This window comes from Rhinoderma darwinii, chromosome 12 (assembly GCF_050947455.1).
Source record: "Rhinoderma darwinii isolate aRhiDar2 chromosome 12, aRhiDar2.hap1, whole genome shotgun sequence".
Taxonomy (NCBI): Eukaryota; Metazoa; Chordata; class Amphibia; order Anura; family Rhinodermatidae; genus Rhinoderma; species Rhinoderma darwinii.
In genome coordinates this window covers 11586066-11612548 of record NC_134698.1, presented here as the reverse complement: position 1 = coordinate 11612548, position 26483 = coordinate 11586066, and the positions used below count along the sequence as shown (strand labels likewise).

The following is a 26483-nucleotide window of genomic DNA, read 5'->3' as shown; positions in this document are numbered from 1 at the left end:
GGCCTAACTACTACACGGGCCAACCGTAACTCCAATAGACACCGCACACGTACCATTCGCCTCTACCCTATTGGCACCAAACCACTCCCTTTTATCTCTCCCCGACTGCTCAACAGTAGGCTATGCCTGGGTCTATGTTGTCTCCCGCACCTCCTACATGCAGCTGACAGCCAAGAAGATTCTATCTCCTGCTGTCTCGCCACGGCCTCATCACCCTGCAGCACTGCAGAGCCTTACAAACCGCCGCTCCAGACAACCACACGGACACAGGTGAAGACACATCAAAAGCACAAGCAATAACAAACAAACAAACCACTGAGCAATCTCTCAGACAACCAGCCAGTCCCTCCAAAGAAACAGACAAACACCTCTAAAGTATACACCTTCAGTCCACATGCCGCAAACAAAGTATAAGGTTCACACTCATTACATGAGCCGTCTATGTAATGCATATACATCCTATGTTGTCCAGAGTGAGATACGCTCTTTGTAGCTTCTGTCCACGCTCACAATAGATGAGGGTCTTGAATGAGTGACCCCCCTCCCTTGTAATCTCAGAATTTCTTAATAGGATATTTGTAAATGTGTTTTCTAAACCAGAAAACCTCTTGAGGGAAATCTTTACAAATGTTAGTAAGTACTTTTCTTGGACATAGCCATTTGTTGACTCTTTTAAAATGCTCTTATAATAGATACCATTGAGAGATATGATGAAATGAAAAACAATAGAGGTATATAAGCAACCCTACAGCTCGAGCCTACTATCACTGGTTCTCTGTGGCCCCATCTGCACAGATCTTCACTTGTTACAGGATAAAGAATGGAAGATGCTACCTTCCCTATTTGGGTTTTGATGATAATTTGGATTCCACTCAACATGTCCACCCATGCAGAAGACAAGTCCTACAGAATGAGATGCAGCATTGATAATGACTCTCCAAAGGGCTACTCCAGAGATGGAGACATCATCATTGGGGGAGTTCTTCAAATACTTTTGTTGTGTTACAAAGCAGCCCATACCTTTATGGAAGCCCCATCAGTTGATGTCTGCTCAGTGTAAGTATTGCTACACCAATGACTGATATATACAGTAGGGCTAACAGACATAAACATATACAAAACATATAATGACATCTCAATAATTATATAGATCAGGTTTACAGCTGTAGCAGAGGTGCATTTGTCATTGAATTTAATCTTTTCTATCACTGCAGGGGAGTTGTTAAGTGAAACTGGTGGGGCAGGTGCCCAGAGTGTTGTGTATAGGTGGAGCATCAACAAGCTACTCTCCATACTGTAAGCTGGTAGGTTGGGGGGGGGGGCACCAAACTGATTCTTTATCCCTTCTTCTTCTGCTCACAATTCTATTAAGTGACAAATTCACCTCGGCTACATCAGGACATTGTTAAAGAGGCTGCACTACCAGACACAATCAATGGACTAGAGCGGCGCTGTTTCTAAGGAAAAAAAACAAACCCTTTCTAATCTCGTACAACCTCTTAGTCTTTTTAGCATTACAGAAGTCCTTATAAACATACAATAAGGCACCATTTTTCTTACCTCCCCTCCCCCACACATTGTCCGTCTAATTGAACACCAATTACACAGACTGTGAATATTACATTTCACGCTTCCTATTTTAATTCTATTATAGAATTCAATAGTTTTTAACTCAGAGACGCCTCTTGTACACTGAATATACATTAGTAAAGTAGCGTGACGTCTCACACAGTAAACTATATGATCTATGGATGAGCTGTCTACTATCTTCTTAACCATAGGCATGTAGACATGAAACACACACAAAACCACATGAGATGTATGAGAAAGGCAAAGATTCAAAAGAAAAACCCTACACAGGGTGATTATAGTGAGTGGTAAAGTATTGAAATTGATCATTTTGCCTTGTAATATAGATCCAATTATATAATTTAATAAATTGGATAGAAAAATAAAAAAAAATTTCAACAAAATATTTTTTTATTTCATTTGGGGGCTTTCATTTTTTTGGAAGTAAATTATCATTTCTACGGCTTGGTCGTGCTTAAATAGGATGAATTAATTTGTTTTAAATTTTCGAGCTTTTAAGATAATATTATATTTGCTTTAACTATTTAAAAAAGATGTTCTTAAATTAAAATAAACCATACTTTGTAGCAATTAAATTCTTCAATCTGGTACATTAAAACAAATTGCGTAACAGATCTCAAAGATTACTTTTTGGATGTGTCAGTGAAGGTGCTTTGTTTTGTGGATCACATATAACATTTCTGTAGGTCAGCTGTAAGTGACATTATTATTATTATTATTACTATTGTTGCTGTAGTTATTTTAAATACTAATAGTGATTATTACTATTTGTATTCGTTTTGTATAATGATGATAATAACTATTATTATTTTTATTATTTATAATGATTAATATTATTATTATTATTATTATTATTATTATTATTATTATTATTAAGTATTAGTAGTATTATTTTCTAATTGTATTAATTTTTAAGAGTAATAATAGTAATTTTTTAATATTGTATTTTTTTATTATTAGTATTATTATTATTATCAGCATTATTATTGTTGTTAGTTGTATTTGTTTTATATAATAATTATTATTTTTTTATTCTAAAATATCTGTAATTAAAATGTATTAAATATTAATCATTATTATTTATTGTATTATATGTTTTATTACTATTATTGTAAGTTGTTTTTTAATTTTTTATATTAACTATTATTTAAAAAAATAATAATAATAGTAATTATTATTATTATTATTTGTATTCTTTTTTTATATTGATTATTGTCAATATTGTTTTTACTATATTCGGATAAAAAATATAGAGAAACAATCTATAGGGGTAGGATAGGAATTTAGGGTCTTAGCACTTGAAAAATATTCCTTGCACCTAACTTGGATGTGCTGGACTTAGATTGAATCTATCTACCTTGTGCAGATCTCTATAGGTGCGGCTATTGGGCCCCACCTATATCTCTGATATTCGATGTCCAGTTTACAAACATATATAAAAGCAAATAAAAATAGATAGTAACTTAGGTACAAACTGGACATAAATATATGTGATATGTTATTTTTTTAGCATTATTACCTACTACACTAGATTAATTTATTTTGTGTCAATGCAAAGTGCGAAAGCACCAGACACATATTCTTGATACATTGTATAATTTATCTTGTATAAGCTGACATACTTATGATACAAACACTGGCAGTGAAGCGTTGACTGCCAATTTATATATCCCTAAAACAGGTCAAAGACTCAGTGAAAATAATCTTAACTACACATGTTAACTTAATAATTATAGTAAAAAAAAAAATTGTAATACAAAAAGTTTTCTTGTTAAAAGGGTTGTCTCGTGTAAGCAACCATGTCCTAAATGGAAGGCGAACTTCTTTAACCCTTGCTGTAATCCTTGAAGCTTATGGCCAGACATTTCCCCTACAGTAGCCGTAAAGCATGGACGGGCAAGATATGCCAGAGCAAGAGCAACTCCAAGAGAGCAGCTTTCCATCCTAGATCGTAGCAGGGGGTTACGAGCAGGAGACCCCTCTCTTTGACGTCTATATGCCCTAATAGGGTATATGGACAGTAGTTGTTTTAATGGCATCACCTCTTAAGGGCCTGGACTACATGGCAATATTTGGTCTTGGGTAATTTGACGTAAAATTGACTGGTTTACTGCACCATAACTTCCCTTTTTGAATGATCTGAATCAGGACGCCTTGCAACGTCATAAAAAATCTGACCTTGTTCCCCATAGAGTCGATATTTTGAATATTTATTATGATGCAGTAGATTTGAAGTATTAAATGGATATATCTGTGTAATGATGATTAAAAATTACATTGTATAGAATTGCATGTCAATAGGATATTTATCTGGACCTGAATCGTATTACATCACCTTACATGTGCCTGGAATCGTCTTTTCTCCACTGTCTTCTTCTTTCTCTTACTCCAGGCCGACATTCCAGTATCTTCAACATTTTCTGGCTTTTGTTTATGCAATTGAAGAAATAAATACCAGTAAAGATATATTGCCCAATATGTCCCTGGGTTTCCAGCTATATGACTCTTGTGATAGTGATTCCCTTGCAATAATAAGCACGTTAAACATCCTGTCTGCGGGTCAAGACCTAATTCCAAACTATTCCTGTGAGAAGACACCAAAAATAGCAGCATTCATTGGCCATTTATTATCTTCATCAACATATACAATTGCACAAATAACTCAGTTGTATGGATATCCTCTGGTAAGAGCATAGGTTGGTCTATGGTTCATCTGCATGAATAAATTGAGGATTCATCAAGGGGTCCCCCTTCTTTCATACTTCTCTCCCCTTAACACCTAAGTCATTGTGAATATCTAATACAGTTGCCACTATGGGGAGCTTATTGTGTTCGACTGCAATGGCGCTGTATGCAGTAAGCTCCCCCTAGTGGTGGCTGTAGTCAGCCAGAGTTTGATAATTTATGTATAACTGTGTGAAATGAAGCAGGGATTTGGAGCTTTGCATCAGGAAAACAGATTTCTGAACAAAATAAAGATATTTTGTGAAATTAATCAGAATACTGAATTTTGGACCCTATTAAATGAATAAAACAAAATGACAGTGACACTTTATCTATTTTACAGCCCTAGACCACCAGGTATGGACCAATTAGCTTCTTTACCCAGATTCACCACCAGGGTAGAGCAGACCTAGACCACCAGGTATGGAACCATTAGCTTCTTTACCCCCATGTACAACCAGGGTAGAGCACACCCTAGACTACCAGGTATGTACCTATTAGCCTCTTTACCAACATTGATCACAACGGATAAGCCCAGCATGTATGTACTAATTAGCCTCTTTACCACCATTGGCCATTAGGGATGAGCCCACTCTAAACAACCACGGATGAGCCCATTAAACGCTTTACTGCCCTAGAACTCCATACATAATACCACTACACTCTATTGGCGCTATTGATTATAGGGGGTAATTATACATAACAATACTGATGAAATACCAGACCCCCGTGACAAAACCTTGAGCGTGCCCCTTTACAAAATTGCATGATTCCCAAATATAGTGTTATTATTGAGTCAATCTTTTGTTACATACATTAGATGCAGAACTGCATGGAATTCGTTGTTGCCCTATGAATCTGTAAAGTATCGGTAAGGAAGGGAGGTTTAGCCACAAGTGATGACTGTAGGTCCAAATATGATGCAAATTCATTGACAGGTGGTATGCAGAAAAGTCCACAAGTGGTGGAAACAACTTCTAACAGATGAGAGTCACAGTATCTAACAATGGCGGTAATACAAACATAGTGCCAATGGCGGCTTAGAAACTGTAAAGGATCTGCCAGGCACAGCTTCGGGGTTAACGCCCATAGATAATCAGTCTGAACCTGCTTCTATGTCTGTGAGACTGACTCCATCTTCCACCACTCAGGGTGGCAGGCTTAGGAGTGGGAGAACCTATCACAGCCTGGCCAGACAGAGCTAGCTCCCGCCCTCTGTCTATTTATACCTGCCTTTCCTGTTCCTCCTTTGCTTGTGATTCTTCTCGTTTGGTTTCCTGGCCCTGCTGCAGCTTCTTGTACCATTGTCCTTGCTTCATATTGACCCCGGCTTGCTGACTACTCTCCTGATCTGCGTTTGGTACCTCGTACACTCCTGGTTTTACTCGGCTTGTTTACCACTCTTCTGCTCTGCGTTTGGCACCTCGTACTTTCCTGGTTTGACTCGGCTTGTTCACTTCTCTTGTTGCTCACGGTGTTGCCGTGGGCAACTGCCACTTTCTCCCGCTAGCTCTGTGTACCCTTGTCTGTTTGTCTGTCGTGCACTTATTGAGCTTAGGAACCGTCGCCCAGTTGTACCCCTTTGCCTAGGGCGGGTCGTTGCAAGTAGGCAGGGACTGAGTGGTGGGTAGATTAGGGCTCACTTGTCTGTCTCCCCACCCCCGTCATTACATAATCACAAACCCATACCTAGTCTACCCTGGTCCCTGACACCACTATGGACCCCCTTGAGACCCTGGCTCAGCAAATGTAGGGTCTCTCCCTACAGGTCCAGGCCCTGGCTCAGAGGGTCAACCAGCCTGATGCTACCATGGTAGTCCCCCTCACCTCACCTCTTGAACCCCACCTCAAGTTGCCCGACCGGTTCTCAGGGGACCGGAAGACTTTTCTCTCCTTTCGAGAGAGTTGTAGGCCCTATTTTCGATTAAAGCCCCACTCATCAGGTTCTGAGAGCCAGCGGGTGGGTATAATTATGTCCCGGATACAGGAAGGGCCCCAAGAATGGGCCTTCTCCGTGGCTCCTGACGCCCCTGAACATTTTGTATGTCTTCCATTTTCTTACTATTGCACCAACAGTTGTCTCCTTCTCACCCAGCGTCTTACTTATGGTTTTGTAGCCCATTCCAGCCTTGTGCAGGTCTATGATCTTGTCCCTGACATCCTTAGAAAGCTCTTTGGTCTTGCCCATGTTGTAGAGGTTAGAGTCAGACTGATTAGTTGAGTCTGTGGACAGGAGTCTTTTATACAGGTGACCATTTAAGACAGCTTTCTTTAATGCAGGCACCAAGTTGATTTGGAGCGTGTAACTGGTCTGGAGGAGGCTGAACTCTTAATGGTTGGTAGGGGATCAAATACTTATTTCTCTGTGCACAATTCAAATAAATATATATAATTTTGACTATGTGATTTTCTTTTTTTTTAATATATATATAATCTATCTCTCACTGGTAAAATTAACCTAGCCTAAACATTCTAGACTGTTCATGACTTTGACAGTGGGCAAACTTACAAAATCAGCAAGGGATCAAATACTTATTTCCTTCACTGTATATACATATATAATATAGGAACAAACTTTCTACAGGATAGGGACTGTGGAGAAAAACATGTACAACTTGCATTTAGAGGAACAGTAGCATCTTTACTGTTCAACACTCGTACAAATCTATTGCCAGACACTTTTCAGTCTACCCAAGAATTTCAGACTAAAGAATTTCATAAAATAACCCATGTATGCCGATAGACTGGCCAGCTGAGCGAGCGGTGTACAGGCTCATAGACTTTCTATTTAGCCCATACACCACTTGTTTGGCTTTCGGAGAAAAGCTGATCAGAAACTAAGCAGAACAGCGCTTCTGCCGATTCATTTCAACGATGGGTGGGTGTGTCAGTAATCAGACCCCTACCATTCAAAACTTCTGACATGTCACTATATTTTTTGAAAGTTTAGTTACCTTTTGGGGCACTGTCTGCCATTGTTGAAGTGGGGGCGACCCGTGATTTTACCACGATCACCACACAACTAAAATTCGTTGTGGAGCCCTAGTCTTAATCTACTTGTGCTCTTCTTTATGTATTATTAGCAATGATATTTGTTTGTAGATAAGCTATGGTGCAATGGATCCAGTGTTTAATGATAGGATACAATTTCCATCAGTTTATCGAACTATTCCAAATGAGTATCATCAGTTCCAAGTGATCCTACAACTTCTGTTGCACTTTCAATGGACATGGGTTGGCATCATTTCCACAGATGATTACAGTAACAATAAGGCTTCTGAGGAACTGAGGCAACAGATGACAAGAAAAGGAATATGTGTGGAATTTCTAGCTATTATGTCCACGTCGAAAGATGTTGAAAAACTCATTGGGGTGTTGAAGACGTCATCATCGAATGTTATAATCCTATATATCACTTCTGAAGCCTTTATAAAAATTCTGCAAAGTGAAAACTTTGAAAGCCTTCCCAGTAAAGTGTGGATATCCTCTGTCAATCTAAACATAATTACAGATTACGATTTTAAATTGTACCTATCTCCTCTCAATGGTTCCCTACTGATATCGGTCCATAAAAAGAACATAGATGGTCTACAAGAATTTTCATTCAATGCTTTTCACAATGTACAATATAATCCCTTTTTGGAAAGTTTTTGCATTACCCACTTTGGGTTTTGGCATATTTTGAACAATGACAAAAATCAAACAAATAATCTATGGGCGAAACGTTTAGAAAGTGAAGGCACATCGACCTATACTTTTACATATACAATTTACAATGCTGTTCACCTTTTGGCCAAGGCTTTGCATGAAATGTATACAGCTAAACAATCTACCGGTAGCGGGATCCACAAGGTAGCATTCTCCATTAACTATGTGATATTTTTGTAGTTTATAGTTTTATTACTTATTTAATTTTTTTATAATATCATGTCATTTACATACCTATAAGTGTTTGGTAGAAGAAATTTAAAGAGGACCTGTCACTAGGTCATATAAGCTGGACATTTTTTTTCTAGACCTCCCATTCCAGAGATATGGTCCACTGTTGTGTGGGCTCTCTATTTGCTAATTTTTTGTAGTTAGTCAACGGGGTGGAGCTAGCTTCTCTGCCTCTGATGCTGACCAATCAGCACGAGGCAGCTTGAGGGTAGTTCAAGCCCTGTCGGCTAACTAAAGCAAATTAGCATAGAGGGAGCAAACATAACAGTGGCCATGTCTCTGGAACAATGAGGGGGGTCCAGGAATAAAACAAAATGGTGGAATCAGGGAGACAGCGCTATTTGGGTCATTAAGCCAGTTCAATTTATATGACCTAGTGACTGGTTCTATTTAAATCTACTTCTAAGTCCTACTTTCTAGTATTCCATAGATTATTTACCTTTAAATGGGTTGTTTCGTCACTATGCGCTATAAGGACATATGGATGTCAATGGAGGGGGTCCCTGCTTGAGAACCCCTCTATAAGCCTCAGCAGAGAGCCACTAACACAAAGTGGGTCTTGCTCTGGCAGACTCAGACCGTCCATGGACGTACATTTATTTGACTTGCCTACATTTCCTCTGCATTGCCCACTGTATGGCTAGATGTAGCTTCTCCTTGCGAGAACATTTGATCACCAGGGGTATCCATTTATTTATGCCACACAGTAGAACTACTATTTCTCAGAATAGGCTTCAAATGTCTAAGGCTCTGTACACACTTGTGCTACATGCTTCCATCAGGTCTTCCATTGTGCTTTCTATTATTTTTGATGGCAAGAGCAGTGCAGTGTACAGAACTATTTATGCTGTTCAAAATAATGCAACCCTGACGGACCCCATTAAAGTAAATGAGTCCATTTATATCCATTGGAAAACTGATCATTACAGCAGTCATGTCTCCATTATAAATGGTATCCATGATGCTAGTGTGAACTGAGCCAAGAACAGAAGTCATATATATTATAAATAGTAATCAATAATAATCCATAGAAAATTCCGTTAATTCGAATTTTTATTTTATTTTTGTAGCTAAATAATTACATGAAATATATTTATTTAAGGAAACCCGGAGAAGACCTATTTTTTACTACAAACGGTGATGTAGTAAATAGCTTTGATATTCTAAATTGGATCCTTTATCCAAATGGTACATATGAGAGTAGGCATGTGGGTACTCTCTTATCATCACAACAACTAGCAATTAATACAAGCGCTATTGTGTGGAATCAATATTTTACAGAGGTGAGTATATGTATAGTATTAAAATAGTCAAAGCCAAAGTCCATCTTCCAAACCAAAATGTGTTTATGCTCCCAATGCATCTAAATTGCACTAGGTCTTTATTTAAAAATATCGTACGATTTCACGTCAACAGCTCCTTTACAAACCTATGTGTCTCCATGGTAACAGACTACAAACAAACCTTGAGTAGTCTGAGCCTGCATTCATGCTCCTTCCTTCTGTGCCCTATTTCTTGGTAGTTTGTCAAAAAGTAGGAGACAGAAGAGAGTATGACTGCAAGATCAGACTACACAACTATTTGCAAAGTTTTGTATGCTTTGAATCAATGAAAACAAGTGGTTTCAAAAATGTACATGCCCTCTAAGGACAAACAGTATAAACTTAAATTAGTTAATTACAGGAATTCAAATGCCCCTTCGGAGCATATGGACATTATAGAGTGGGGGGGTTTTGGGGTGGAAAACTAGGCAATTGCTCAGGGCCCATTGGTCCCCCCCAATAGCAACTTGAGAGTAGAAGATGTAACCCTTAACTCCCTGGATCACCAGGGACTTTACCATTAAGCTTTTTACTATGCAGTTATTCGGTAGCGGTATTATTTGGATACTGAATTATATTTTTATTTGGGCATTGAATGGCAGTATTATGTGGGAAATATATAGCAGTATTAATATGGCATTGTATGTGTAAAGGATCTGCCAGGCACTGCTTCGGGGTTAATTCCCAGAATTAATCAGTCAACACCTGAGTGTACATCCCTGAGACAGACACCAGCTTCCTCCACTCAGGCTGGCAGGCTTAGGAGTGGGAGAGCCTATCGCAACCTGGCCAGACTCAGCTAGCTCCCGCCCTCGGTCTATTTAAGCCTGCTCTTCCTGTCCATCTGTGCTTGTGAATTCTTTCCTTGAGGTTTCCTGGCCCAGCTACAGCTCCTGCTACTTTTTGATCCTGCTCCATACAGACCCCGGCTTACCAACTACTCTTCTGCTTTTCGCTTTGTACCTCGCACTCTCCTGGCTTGACTCGGCTCGTTCACTACTCTGTTGCTCACGGTGTTTCCGCGAGCAACTGCCCATTTCCCTTGCTTGTATTCCCTTGTTTGTTTGTCGTGTTTGTCATGCACTTACTGAGCGCAGGGATCGCCGCCCAGTTGTACCCCGTCGCCTAGGGCGGGTCGTTGCAAGTAGGCAGGGACAGAGTGGCGGGTAGATTAGGGCTCACTTGTCCGTTTCCCTACCCCCCCCACCATTACAAATTCACAAGCCCTATACCTAGTCTACCCTGGTCCCTGACACCATTATGGAACCCCGTGAAACCCTGGCTCAGCAAATGCAGGGTCTCTCCCTACAGGTCCAGGCCCTGGCTCAGAGGGTCAACCAGCCTGATGCTACCTTGGTAGTTCCCCTCACCGCACCCCTTGAACCCCACCTCAAGTTGCCCGACCGGTTCTCAGGTGACCGGAGGGCTTTTCTCTCCTTTCGGGAGAGTTGTAGGCTTTACTTTCGCTTAAAGCCTCACTCCTCAGGTTCTGAGAGCCAGCGGGTGGGTATAATTATGTCCCGGCTCCAGGAAGGGCCCCAAGAGTGGGCCTTCTCCTTGGCTCCTGGCGCCCCTGAACTTTCCTCCGTTGATTGTTTCTTTTCTGCCCTCGGACTTATTTATGACGAGACTGACAGAACTGCCTTTGCCGAGAGTCAGCTGGTGACCTTACGTCAGGGTAAGAGACCTGTTGAGGAGTATTGCTCTGACTTTAGGAAGTGGTGCGTAGCTTCTCGGTGGAATGACCCTGCCTTAAGGTGCCAGTTTAGGTTGGGTCTGTCGAATGCCCTGAAAGACCTGCTAGTTAGTTATCCCTCTTCTGACTCCTTAGACCAGGTTATGGCTTTAGTGGTACGACTTGACCGACGTCTCAGGGAACGACAACGTGAACGTTTATGTGTTTTTTCCTCCGACTCCCCCATGATGCCTCCCGAAGTCCCGTTGCTTCGTTTCTCCCCTAAAGACTCAGAAATACCTATGCAACTCGGGGCCTCCGTGTCCCCTCAACAACGTAGAGAATTCCGCAGGAAGAATGGTCTCTGCTTCTACTGTGGGGATGTCAAGCATCAAGTAAACAACTGTCCCAAGCGTAAGAATGCTGTCAGAGAGCTCCCGCGTCTAAGTGATCATCGGGGAGGTCACTTGGGCGCACAGGTATTTCCCGTAAATATGAAACGTACTAAGATATTGCTTCCCTTTCAGGTCTCTTTTGGTGGTAGGTCTGCTACCGGCAGTGCCTTCGTGGATTCAGGGTCCTCTACTAATATCATGTCTGTGGAATTTGCTATGTCTCTCGCTATGCCTCTGATTGATTTGCCTAAACCTGTTCCGGTAGTGGGTATCGACTCCACTCCTCTTGCTAATGGTTATTTTACACAGCATACCCCTGTTTTTGAACTCCTTGTTGGCTCCATGCATTTGGAGCAATGCTCTGTACTATTGATGCAGGGATTATCGTACGATTTGGTTCTAGGTCTTCCCTGGTTGCAGTTGCATAATCCTACGTTTGACTGGAATACTGGGGAGCTAACCAAATGGGGTAATGAATGTTGTACGTCATGTTTTTCTGTTAATTCTATTTCTCCCCCTAAGGAGGTGAATACGCTACCCGAGTTTGTTCAGGACTTCGCTGATGTTTTCTCTAAAGAGGCCTCCGAAGTATTACCGCCTCATAGAGAATACGATTGCGCTATCGAATTGGTACCAGGAGCTAAGCTTCCTAAGGGTAGGATATTTAACCTTTCTTGTCCCGAACGTGAAGCCATGAGGGAGTATATCCAGGAATCCCTGGCCAAGGGTTACATTCGTCCCTCTTCTTCTCCGGTAGGTGCTGGCTTCTTCTTCGTAGGGAAGAAGGATGGGGGTCTTAGGCCATGCATTGACTACCGTGGCCTGAATAAGGTCACGGTAAGGAACCAGTATCCCCTTCCTTTGATTCCTGATCTCTTTAATCAGGTTCAGGGGGCCCAATGGTTCTCTAAATTGGATCTACGGGGGGCGTATAACCTTATTCGCATCAAAGAGGGGGATGAGTGGAAGACTGCGTTTAACACGCCCGAAGGCCATTTCGAATACCTCGTCATGCCCTTTGGGTTGTGCAATGCCCCTGCGGTCTTCCAGAACTTCATAAATGAGATTTTGAGAAATTACCTGGGGATATTTCTTGTAGTGTACCTTGATGACATATTGGTGTTTTCCAGGGACTGGTCCTCCCACATAGAGCATGTCAGGAAAGTGCTCGAGGTCCTTCGAGAAAACAAACTGTTTGCCAAAATCGAAAAATGTGTATTTGGGGTACAGGAGATACCATTTTTAGGTCAAATCCTCACTCCTCATGAATTCCGCATGGACCCTGCCAAGGTTCAGGCTGTGGCTGAATGGGTCCAACCTGCCTCCCTGAAAGCGCTACAGTGTTTTTTGGGGTTCGCTAACTATTACAGGAGATTTATTGCTAACTTCTCGGTCGTCGCTAAGCCTCTTACGGACCTCACTCGCAAGGGTGCTGATGTCCTCCATTGGCCCCCTGAGGCCGTCCAGGCTTTTGAGACCCTCAAGAAGTGCTTTATCTCGGCCCCCGTGCTGGTTCAGCCCAACCAAAGGGAGCCATTTATTGTGGAGGTTGACGCGTCCGAGGTGGGAGTGGGGGCCGTCTTGTCCCAGGGTACCAGCTCCCTCACCCATCTCCGCCCCTGTGCTTACTTTTCTAGGAAGTTTTCGCCCACGGAGTGTAACTATGATATTGGCAACCGCGAACTTTTAGCCATTAAATGGGCATTTGAAGAGTGGCGCCACTTCCTGGAGGGGGCTAGGCACCAGGTAACGGTCCTTACCGACCACAAGAATCTGGTTTTCCTAGAATCTGCCCGGAGGCTAAACCCGAGACAAGCTCGATGGGCGTTGTTTTTTACCAGATTCAATTTTTTGGTTACCTATAGGGCCGGGTCTAAAAATATTAAGGCGGATGCACTGTCGCGTAGCTTCATGGCCAGCCCTCCTTCGGAGGAAGATCCTGTTTGTATTTTGCCTCCAGGTATAGTCATTTCCTCTATCGAGTCCGATTTAGTCTCTGAAATTGCTGCTGATCAAGGTTCAGCTCCTGGGAACCTTCCTGAGAACAAGCTGTTTGTTCCCCTGCAATTCCGGCTAAGGGTACTTAGGGAAAATCACGACTCCGCACTATCTGGCCATCCAGGCATCCTGGGTACCAAACACCTCATTACCAGAAATTATTGGTGGCCTGGTTTGCCTAAAGACGTTAAGGCCTACGTCGCCGCCTGTGAGGTTTGTGCCAGGTCCAAGACTCCCAGGTCCCGACCAGCGGGCTTACTGCGTTCGTTGCCCATTCCCCAGAGACCTTGGACACATATCTCCATGGATTTTATCACCGATTTGCCTCCATCCCAAGGCAAGTCGGTGGTGTGGGTGGTGGTAGACCGCTTCAGTAAAATGTGCCACTTTGTGCCCCTCAAGAAACTACCCAACGCCAAGACGTTGGCTACCTTGTTTATCAAACACATCCTGCGTCTCCATGGGGTCCCCGTCAATATTGTTTCTGACAGGGGGGTACAATTTGTTTCATTGTTTTGGAGAGCCTTCTGTAATAAGTTGGGGATTGATCTGTCCTTCTCCTCTGCTTTCCATCCTGAAACCAATGGCCAAACGGAGAGGACTAATCAGTCTCTAGAACAATACTTAAGATGTTTTGTCTCTGACTGTCAATTTGATTGGGTTTCTTTCATTCCCCTCGCCGAATTTTCCCTTAATAACCGGGTCAGTAACTCGTCAGGGGTCTCTCCCTTTTTCTGTAATTTTGGGTTTAATCCACGGTTCTCCTCCGTTTCACCTGGTTGTTCCAACAATCCCGAGGTGGAGGTCGTTCATCGGGATCTGTGCACAGTCTGGGCCCAGGTTCAGAAGAACCTAGAGGCGTCCCAGAGCATACAGAAGGCTCAGGCCGATAGAAGACGTTCTGCTAACCCCCTGTTTGTGGTCGGGGATCTGGTGTGGTTGTCATCCAGGAACTTGCGTCTCAAGGTTCCGTCCAAAAAGTTTGCTCCCCGGTTTATTGGGCCGTATAAGGTCATTGAGGTCCTCAGTCCTGTCTCTTTCCGGCTGGAGTTACCCCCGTCTTTTCGTATACACAACGTGTTTCATGCCTCCCTCCTGAAACGCTGCTCCCCGTCCTTGGCCCCCTCGAGGAAACCTCCTGTTCCCGTCCTCACCCCTGAGGGGGTGGAATTTGAGGTGGCCAGGATCGTGGACAGCAAGATGGTCCAAGGCTCCCTCCAGTACCTGGTCCATTGGAGAGGATACGGGCCCGAGGAGAGGACTTGGGTACCCGCCCGGGATGTTCACGCTGGGGTATTGGTCAGGAGGTTCCACCTGCGTTTCCCCAGTAAGCCAGGTCCACTTAGAAAGGGTCCGGTGGCCCCTCATAAAAGGGGGGGTACTGTAAAGGATCTGCCAGGCACTGCTTCGGGGTTAATTCCCAGAATTAATCAGTCAACACCTGAGTGTACATCCCTGAGACAGACACCAGCTTCCTCCACTCAGGCTGGCAGGCTTAGGAGTGGGAGAGCCTATCGCAACCTGGCCAGACTCAGCTAGCTCCCGCCCTCGGTCTATTTAAGCCTGCTCTTCCTGTCCATCTGTGCTTGTGAATTCTTTCCTTGAGGTTTCCTGGCCCAGCTACAGCTCCTGCTACTTTTTGATCCTGCTCCATACAGACCCCGGCTTACCAACTACTCTTCTGCTTTTCGCTTTGTACCTCGCACTCTCCTGGCTTGACTCGGCTCGTTCACTACTCTGTTGCTCACGGTGTTTCCGCGAGCAACTGCCCATTTCCCTTGCTTGTATTCCCTTGTTTGTTTGTCGTGTTTGTCATGCACTTACTGAGCGCAGGGATCGCCGCCCAGTTGTACCCCGTCGCCTAGGGCGGGTCGTTGCAAGTAGGCAGGGACAGAGTGGCGGGTAGATTAGGGCTCACTTGTCCGTTTCCCTACCCCCCCCACCATTACAGTATGGTAATATTATTTGGATACTGTATGGAGGGATTATTTGTATGGGTGTCATTATTTGTACACTGAATTTGCAGAATTCTGTAGGTATTGTATGGAAGTAATTGGCATTTTATGGCAATATGAAATTGGTAAAAAGTGCATATGTATCTGCGTATTATGTGTGTGTGTGTGTGTGTGTGTGTGTGTGTGTGTGTGGGGGGGGGGGGGTCCTGCTTAGCTTGTTACTCAGCATCATACTTTCTATAAAACATGCTCTATTAGTAGAGAGATTGCCCCTTGTTCAGGACCTCCATATATGACCTAAAGAATTTTGAGCATTAAACCGTCCAAAGATTTTATTATAGGATTGATGGCGGTAGAAACAATGTTAGCTAGGCTTCCATATAAAAGGAGGATATTTTTTATTTTTATCCGGAAGAATCACAATTTAGGCTTCATTCACATCTGCGTCGGGCTTCCATTTATAGGTTCCGTCAGACCTTTTCGTCTGGGGAACCCAAGAACAAAAACCGCACGGAAACCATAGCTTTCCGTTTGCATTACCATTGATTTCAATGGTAATGCTTCTATTACAAATGGTTTCTATTAGGTTTTCCATTTTTTTGGTTTGGTTTATGTTCATGGTTACCCCAGATGGAAAGGTCTGATGGAACCTATAAAAGGAAGCCCGACGCAGATGTAAATGAAGCCTTATTTGTATAATTTTCAAGATAACATTGATATCCTAAATTAAATAAAATAAGATCAATTGATTTGTTGATACATTTTGTTAACATGTTGTATATTTAATGAATTATGCAGATTTCTTGTTCTCTTTTTCAATAAGATTCCACAGTCCCTGTGTAGTGACACATGTTCTAAAGGGAATCGAAAATCACTCCAATTGGGAAAATTGCCCTGCTGTTTTGACTGTGTCCCATGCTCTGATGGGGAGATTGCTAATTTATCAGGTGTGGTTCAAACAATGTGCAGAGATAGATAGATAGATAGATAGATAGATAGATAGATAGATAGATAGATAGATAGATAGATAGATAGATAGATAGATAGATAGATAGATAGATAGATAGATAGATAGATAGATAGATAGATAGATAGATATGTGATAGATAGATAGATAGATAGATAGATAGATAGATAGATAGATAGATAGATAGATAGATAGATAGATAGATAGATAAACAAATATATCTAGCAGCACCGGTGTATGGTGGGTGCAAATCCTCAGGAACAGACCACGCTCCAAACTTGATAATATTCAAAAAATAGGCAGCACTCCGCAGTAAATGTGAAAATAGGGTACTTTTATTGCCCCCTGTGCAACGTTTCAGCTCTGTCCTCTAGAGCCTTTCTCAAGCAAATAACATGTGATACATTCCAAGTATATAACATAGTGACAATCAAGTGTGTGAATCAAACATAATCAAAGCAAAAGTATATAACAGCATCACAAAAATAGCGTAATAAATATATAGTAAAAAGTGACACATCAGAATTAAACATGTAGTGTCAAAGTAAGATGGATAAGCAACAGTTAATGTGCATATAACTCACAATACAGTTAAAGTATCCAATTAAGAGTAGTGTTCACATGTGTGTGAATCATGTGTGAAACATAAAAACAAATTAAAATTGAAAATCACCTCAAAGGACGTGCTATCACGGCGCCGCCATAGCGGTAAGCGAAAAAACGGTATTGCGCATGCGTTGGAATATTGCCATGTTCTAAATATTGCGGATATCCGGTATGCATTCGCGCATGCGCAATGAAGCGCAGATGCGATGCAGACATCTTTAAATAGGGAAAAGTCCCATTTGTTTAGGGTTATATCAAAAGGTATGTGTATATATATCTTAAATAACCGAATCATACCATAATGGGGACTATATAGCTCCCAATCTAAGATAAAGCTTTATCAATGGAGAGTGTGAATACATTCAAATGAATGTCCCAACAGGGCATGCAAAGAGGAGAGAGGCATAAGCGCAGCGGTACAGCCCTGTTCACACCAGAGTTTTAAGTATTGTTGTTAGAAATGGAGTTCAAGGTGTGGCCGGTGGCCATTCTATAAATGCCCATCCCCACCTCACTAGTGGGTAAAACAAATGCAATGCAGACATGTCATATGTCCCCTTGCCGTATTGTTTCCCGTAACTCCTATATTTGTTCTTTGAGAAGTCAAAATAAATACCGCATCTACGTCCAAACCTCTCAATCCTATAGGTTCTATCGATATGTATATAATACACCCTCTAGAGATATAATGGCATACTACATATACTGATATATATTTTTTTATAGAATATTATAATATGATATCCGCAAAAAATAAAAATTGCAAAAATTCCATGAAAAATATAATAATTTTTAATAATATTGGATAATAATTATACACAGAAAAATCCGTGATATTCTTCGTCTGTCGAGGTAATCTTCAAACAGGTTCAAAAGAACGCTCTAAAGAAAAATAGAGAAAAATAAATATCAATATTTCAAACAGGTAATAAAACCAATAAGTATACATGTTAATAATTACTGATAATAACATCAAGTGTATCAACATAATGGGGCATGACGGAAAGAGGAAGGAAAATCTCTCACATTACTCCACTAAACGCATAATCGACATTTTGGATCTTGGATCACATACCCCCCCTGAGACGAGGTGGCAACAGGACTAGACTATTAAAAACTAAGGAGTTGCAATGGATCAATAGGCTCAACACCCTGAAACCAAATGGGCTCAATGTCGATTATGCGTTTAGTGGAGTAATGTGAGAGATTTTCCTTCCTCTTTCCGTCATGCCCCATTATGTTGATACACTTGATGTTATTATCAGTAATTATTAACATGTATACTTATTGGTTTTATTACCTGTTTGAAATATTGATATTTATTTTTCTCTATTTTTCTTTAGAGCGTTCTTTTGAACCTGTTTGAAGATTACCTCGACAGACGAAGAATATCACGGATTTTTCTGTGTATAATTATTATCCAATATTATTAAAAATTATTATATTTTTCATGGAATTTTTGCAATTTTTATTTTTTGCGGATATCATATTATAATATTCTATAAAAAAATATATATCAGTATATGTAGTATGCCATTATATCTCTAGAGGGTGTATTATATACATATCGATAGAACCTATAGGATTGAGAGGTTTGGACGTAGATGCGGTATTTATTTTGACTTCTCAAAGAACAAATATAGGAGTTACGGGAAACAATACGGCAAGGGGACATATGACATGTCTGCATTGCATTTGTTTTACCCACTAGTGAGGTGGGGATGGGCATTTATAGAATGGCCACCGGCCACACCTTGAACTCCATTTCTAACAACAATACTTAAAACTCTGGTGTGAACAGGGCTGTACCGCTGCGCTTATGCCTCTCTCCTCTTTGCATGCCCTGTTGGGACATTCATTTGAATGTATTCACACTCTCCATTGATAAAGCTTTATCTTAGATTGGGAGCTATATAGTCCCCATTATGGTATGATTCGGTTATTTAAGATATATATACACATACCTTTTGATATAACCCTAAACAAATGGGACTTTTCCCTATTTAAAGATGTCTGCATCGCATCTGCGCTTCATTGCGCATGCGCGAATGCATACCGGATATCCGCAATATTTAGAACATGGCAATATTCCAACGCATGCGCAATACCGTTTTTTCGCTTACCGCTATGGCGGCGCCGTGATAGCACGTCCTTTGAGGTGATTTTCAATTTTAATTTGTTTTTATGTTTCACACATGATTCACACACATGTGAACACTACTCTTAATTGGATACTTTAACTGTATTGTGAGTTATATGCACATTAACTGTTGCTTATCCATCTTACTTTGACACTACATGTTTAATTCTGATGTGTCACTTTTTACTATATATTTATTACGCTATTTTTGTGATGCTGTTATATACTTTTGCTTTGATTATGTTTGATTCACACACTTGATTGTCACTATGTTATATACTTGGAATGTATCACATGTTATTTGCTTGAGAAAGGCTCTAGAGGACAGAGCTGAAACGTTGCACAGGGGGCAATAAAAGTACCCTATTTTCACATTTACTGCGGAGTGCTGCCTATTTTTTGAATATTAGATAGATAGATAGATAGATAGATAGATAGATAGATAGATAGATAGATAGATAGATAGATAGATAGATAGATAGATAGATAGATAGATAGATGATAGATAGATGTTTAGATAGATAGATAGATAGATAGATAGATAGATAGATAGATAGATAGATAGATAGATAGATAGATAGATAGATAGATAGATAGATAGATAGATAGATAGATAGATAGATAGATAGAGTACACAAGAAAATGGTGATAGCGCTCTGCGAACACCGATGGCACCTAAACGCTATATATAAATAAATATACATTACTGATGAATCTACTTACAATAATGAGGTTCTTAGCGCACAATTTGATCAAAGTGTGTGAGCCCACCTGCCACGACAAGGCGACTTCGATGAGGTGGGAACCTACGCTGCACATACATCCAGAACTGGGACTAAACATACATATATATGGGGATGGTAGGAACCAGCATTAAACTAATTAAAATCACCCAGGGCAGAATGGGAGGAGTGCAAGATCACAAAATGGAGGAAGTCACTGACCCAACATATCTACAATACATAATAAACAAGAAAGATTGATCAGTTCAGCACATTCCACAAATTGAAACAAAGCGTGTATACAGGTGCAAGTTTGCCTGTGACACCTGTATACACGTTTTGTTTCATTTTGCTGGAATATGCTGATCAAACTTTCTTGTCTCTTATGTATTGTAGATATGTGGGGTTAGTGACTGCCACCATTGTTGATCTTGAACTCCTCCCATTCTGTCCTGGGTGATTTTGAATAGTTTAATGCTGATTCCTACCATTCCCAGATGTATGTGTAAAGGATCTGCCAGGCACAGCTTCTGGGGCAACGCCCATGCATAATCAGTCTGCACCTGCTTCTATGTCTGTGAGACTGACTCCATCTTCCACCACTCAAGGTGGCAGGCTTAGGAGTGGGAGAGCCTATCACAGCCTGGCCAGACGGAGCTAGCTCCCGCCCTCTGTCTATGTATACCTGCCTTTCCTGTTCCTCCTTGCTTGTGATTCTTCTTGTTTGGTTTCCTGGCCCTGCTGCAGCTTCTGGTTCTATTTGTCCTTGCTTCTTATTGACCCCAGCTTGCTGACTACTCTCCTGCTCTGCGTTTGGTACCTCGTACACTCCTGGTTTGACTCGGCTTGTTCACTACTCTCCTGCTCTGCGTTTGGCACCTCGTACTCTCCTGGTTTGACTCGACTTGTTCACTACTCTTGTTGCTCACGGTGTTGCCGTGGGCAACTGCCCCTTTCTCCCCTTAGCTTTGTGTACCCTTGACTGTTTGTCTGTCGTGCACTTATTGAGCGTAGGGACCGTCGCCCAGTTGTACCCCGTCGCCTAGGGCGGGTCGTTGCAAGTAGGCAGGGACTGAGTGGCGGGTAGATTAGGGCTCACTTGTCTGTTTCCCTACCCCCGTCATTACATAATCACAAGCCCATATACCTAGTCTACCCTGGTCCCTGACACCACTATGGACCCCCTTGAGACCCTGGCTCAGCAAATGCAGGGTCTCTCCCTACAGGTCCAGGCCCTGGCTCAGAGGGTCAACCAGCCTGATGCTACCATGGTAGTGCCCCTCACCTCACCTCTTGAACCCCACCTCAAGTTGCCCGACCGGTTCTCAGGGGACCGGAAGACTTTTCTCTCCTTTCGGGAGAGTTGTAGGCTCTATTTTCGCTTAAAGCCCCACTGCTCAGGTTCTGAGAGCCAGCGGGTGGGTATAATTATGTCCCGGCTCCAGGAAGGGCCCCAAGAATGGGCCTTCTCCTTGGCTCCTGACGCCCCTGAACTTTCCTCTGTTGATCTTTTCTTTTCTGCTCTCGGACTCATTTATGACGAGACTGACAAGACTGCTTTTGCCGAGAGTCAGCTGGTGACCTTACGTCAGGGTAAGAGACCTGTTGAGGAGTATTGCTCTGACTTTAGGAAGTGGTGCGTAGCTTCTCGGTGGAATTACCCTGCCTTAAGGTGCCAGTTTAGGTTGGGTCTGTCGAACGCCCTGAAAGACCTGCTAGTTAGTTATCCCTCTTCTGACTCCCTAGACCAGGTTATGGCTTTAGCGGAACGACTTGACCGACGTCTCAGGGAACGACGACTTGAACGTCTTGATGTTTTCTCCTCTGACTCCCCCATGATGCCTCCCGAGGTTCCGTTGCTTCGTTCCTCCCCGGATGACTCGGAGGTACCTATGCAACTCGGGGCCTCCGTGTCCCCCCAACAACGTAGGAAGAATGGTCTCTGCTTCTACTGTGGGGATGACAAGCATAAAGTGAACAACTGTCCTAGGCGTAAGAATGCAGCCGGAGAACTTCCGTGCCTAAGTGATTATCGGGGAGGTCACTTGGGCGCACAGGTATTTCCCGTAAATATGAAATGTAATAAAATCTTGCTTCCCTTTCAGGTCTCTTTTGGTGATATGTCTGCTACTGGCAGTGCCTTCGTGGATTCAGGGTCTTCTGCTAATATCATGTCTGTGGAATTTGCTATGTCTCTAGCCATGCCTTTTATTGATTTGCCTAAACCTGTCACGGTAGTGGGTATCGACTCCACTCATCTTGCTAATGGTTATTTTACTCAGCATACCCCTGTTTTCGAACTCCTTGTTGGCTCCATGCATTTGGAGCAGTGCTCTGTACTGTTAATGCAGGGATTATCATCCAATTTGGTTTTAGGCCTTCCCTGGTTGCAGTTGCATAATCCCACGTTTGACTGGAATTCTGGGGACCTTACCAAATGGGGTAATGAATGCTTGATGTCATGTTTTTCTGTTAATTCTATTTCTCCCCCTGAGGAGGTGAACACGCTACCAGAGTTTGTTCAGGACTTCGCTGATGTTTTCTCTAAAGAGGCCTCCGAAGTGTTACCTCCTCATAGAGAATACGATTGCGCAATCAATTTGGTACCAGGAGCTAAGCTCCCTAAGGATAGGATATTTAATCTCTCTTGTCCTGAACGTGAAGCCATGAGAGAGTATATCCAGGAATGCCTGGCCAAGGCTTACATTCGCCCCCCTACTTCTCCGGTAGGTGCTGGCTTCTTCTTCGTAGGGAAGAAGGATGGTGGTCTTAGGCCATGCATTGACTACCGAAGCTTGAATAAGGTCACTGTAAGGAACCAGTATCCCCTTCCTCTAATTCCTGATCTCTTTAATCAGGTTCAGGGGGCCCAATGGTTCTCTAAGTGTCATCTACGGGGGGCTTATAACCTTATCCGCATGAAAGAGGGGCATGAGTGGAAGACTGCGTTTAACACGCCCGAAGGGCATTTCGAGTACCTCGTCATGCCCTTTGGGTTGTGTAATGCTCCCGCAGTCTTCCAGAATTTCATAAATGAGATTTTAAGAGACTACCTGGGGGTATTTCTTGTAGTGTACCTTGATGACATACTTGTGTTTTCCAAGGACTGGTCCTCCCACATTGAGCATGTCAGGAAGGTGCTCCAGGTCCTTCGGGAAAGCAAACTGTTGGCGGAGACCGAAAAATGTGTGTTTGGGGTGCAGGAGATACCATTTTTGGGTCAAATCCTCACTCCTCATGAATTCCGCATGGACCCTGCCAAGGTCCAGGCTGTGGCGGAATGGGTCCAACCTACCTCCCTGAAGGCGTTACAGTGCTTCCTGGGGTTCGCTAATTATTACAGGAGGTTTATTGCTAACTTCTCGGTGATCGCTAAGCCTCTTACGGATCTCACTCGCAAAGGTGCTGATCTCCTCCACTGGCCTCCTGAGGCTGTCCAGGCTTTTGAGGTCCTTAAGAAGTGCTTTATCTCGGCCCCGGTGCTGGTTCAGCCCAACCAAATGGAGCCATTTATCGTGGAGGTTGACGCATCCGAGGTGGGAGTGGGCGCTGTCTTGTCCCAGGGTACCAGGTCCCTCACCCATCTCCGTCCCTGTGCCTACTTCTCCAGGAAGTTTTCGCCCACTGAGAGTAACTATGATATTGGCAACCGCGAACTCTTAGCCATTAAATGGGCATTTGAAGAGTGGCGCCACTTCCTGGCCACCGACCACAAGAATCTGGTTTTCCTAGAATCTGTCCGGAGGCTAAACCCGAGACAAGCTCGTTGGGCGTTATTTTTTACCAGATTCAACTTTGTGGTTACCTATAGGGCTGGGTCTAAAAATATTAAGGCTGATGCACTGTCACGTAGATTCATGGCCAGCCCTCCTTCGGAGGAAGATCCTGCTTGTATTTTGCCTCCAGGTATAATCATTTCCGCTATTGATTCTGATTTAGTCTCTGAAATTGCGGCTGATCAAGGTTCAGCTCCCGGGAGCCTTCCTGAGAACAAGCTGTTTGTTCCCCTGCAATTCCGGCTAAGGGTACTTAGGGAAAATCATGACTCTGCACTATCTGGCCATCCAGGCATCCTGGGTACCAAGCACCTCATTGCCAGAGACTATTGGTGGCCTGGGTTGCCTAAAGACGTTAAGGCCTACGTCGCCGCTTGTGAAGTTTGTGCTAGGTCCAAGACTCCCAGGTCCCGACCAGCGGGCTTACTACGTTCTTTGCCCATTCCCCAGAGACCTTGGACCCATATCTCAATGGATTTTATCACCGATTTGCCTCCATCTCAAGGCAAGTCGGTGGTGTGGGTTGTAGTAGACCGCTTCAGTAAGATGTGCCATTTTGTGCCCCTCAAGAAACTACCCAATGCTAAGACGTTAGCTACCTTGTTTGTCAAACACATCCTGCGTCTCCATGGGGTCCCTGTCAATATTGTTTCTGATAGAGGGGTACAATTTGTTTCATTGTTTTGGAGAGCCTTCTGTAAAAAGTCTCCTCTGCCTTCCATCCTGAAACTAATGGCCAAACTGAGAGGACTAATCAGTCTCTAGAACAATATTTAAGGTGTTTTATCTCTGATTGTCAATATGATTGGGTCTCATATTTGTCCTTGCTTCTTATTGACCCCGGCTTGCTGACTACTCTCCTGCTCTGCGTTTGGTACCTCGTACACTCCTGGTTTGACTCGGCTTGTTCACTACTCTCCTGCTCTGCGTTTGGCACCTCGTACTCTCCTGGTTTGACTCGGCTTGTTCACTACTCTTGTTGCTCACGGTGTTGCCGTGGGCAACTGCCCCTTTCTCCCCTTAGCTCTGTGTACCCTTGTCTGTTTGTTTGTCGTGCACTTATTGAGCGTAGGGACCGTCGCCCATTTGTACCCTGTCGCCTAGGGCGGGTCGTTGCAAGTAGGCAGGGACTGAGTGGCGGGTAGATTAGGGCTCACTTGTCTGTTTCCCTACCCACGTCATTACAGTATGTAGGTTTAGTCCCAGTTCTGGGCGTATGAGCAGCGAAGGGACCCACCTCATAGAAGTCGCCTTGTCGTGGCAGGTGGGCTCACACAATTTGATCAAAATATGCGCTAAGGACCTCACTATTGTGAATAGATCCAGCAGCAATGCATATTTATTTATGTATAGTGTTTATGTGGCATTAGTGATCGCAGTGTCCTGTCACCATTTTTTTGTGTGCTGTATAAATTTGCAGTCACGGGCGTTCTTGCACCTGTATACACGTTTTGTTTCATTTTGCTGGAATGTGCTGATCAAATGTTCTTGTCTCTTAGATAATGATAGATAGATAGATAGATAGATAGATAGATAGATAGATAGATAGATAGATAGATAGATAGATAGATAGATAGATAGATAGATAGATAGATAGATAGATAGATAGATAGATAATAGATAGATAGATAGATAGATAGATAGATAGATAGATAGATAGATAGATAGATAGATAGATAGATAGATAGATAGATAGATAGATAGATAGATAGAATATATAATGTGGATTCTCTTTTATGTGAACGTATATCATTGATGATTACTTCTTTAATTCTTAGGAATGGAAAACTGTATAGAGTGCCCTGAAGAGTTCTGGTCAAACATAAACAAGACTGTGTGTATAAGAAGGACCATAGAATACCTTTCATATTCCGACCACCTAGGTTTATTATTGGCTGGTATAGCCATAACCTTTGCTGTAACCTCTACTTCAGTAATGATCATCTTCGTGAAGCACAGGAACACCCCCATAGTAAGAGCCAATAACCAGCACCTCAGCTACGTCCTCCTCATAGCACTTACCCTGTGTTTCATGTGCTCGCTTTTATTCATTGGTCATCCCATGGACCTCACCTGCCTTTTGAGACATTCACTTTTTCTCTTTGTATTTTCAGTCGCTATTTCCTCTCTGTTGGGTAAAACCATTACAGTTATCATTGCCTTTAATGCAGCCAAACCGGGGTGCAAGTTAAAAAAATGGATGGGTTCAAGGGTCTCCATTGGTTTAACCACTATATGTTCTTTAGGAGAATTTCTTATCTGTGTTACCTGGATAATATGTGCCCCCCCAGTTGTGGAATTTGATAGTAAGATAGCACATGATAAGCTGATCTTGCAGTGTATGGATATATCAACGTTTTATTTTTATCTTGCAATCTCATATATAGGTTTATTGGCTTTATTAAGCTTCATCGTCGCCTACTCAGCACGGCAACTTCCCGACAACTTCAATGAGGCTCAGTATATTACATTTAGTATGATCGTGTTTTGTAGTGTGTGGCTGTCCTTTATACCCACTTACCTGAGTACTAAGGGCAAGTATACGTTAGCGGTAGAAATCTTTGCCATCCTGATCTCAACCGCTGGATTACTGATGTGTATTTTTACCCCAAAATGCTATATTATACTTCTAAAGCCAGAGCTCAATCACAAAAGACACATAAATATTATTTAA

General features: G+C 42.5%; 1 protein-coding gene across 1 annotated transcript; it reads left to right on the top strand.

Annotated features, from left to right (window-relative positions):
- The first annotated feature begins 877 nt into the window (after nucleotides 1–877).
- On the top strand, nucleotides 878–26483 carry LOC142665062 (vomeronasal type-2 receptor 26-like). The gene is made up of 6 exons (XM_075844603.1): nucleotides 878–1056; nucleotides 3983–4274; nucleotides 7417–7935; nucleotides 9324–9536; nucleotides 16422–16545; nucleotides 25588–26483. Exons 1-6 carry the CDS (start codon nucleotides 878–880, stop codon nucleotides 26481–26483), a joined length of 2223 nt encoding a protein of 740 aa, XP_075700718.1.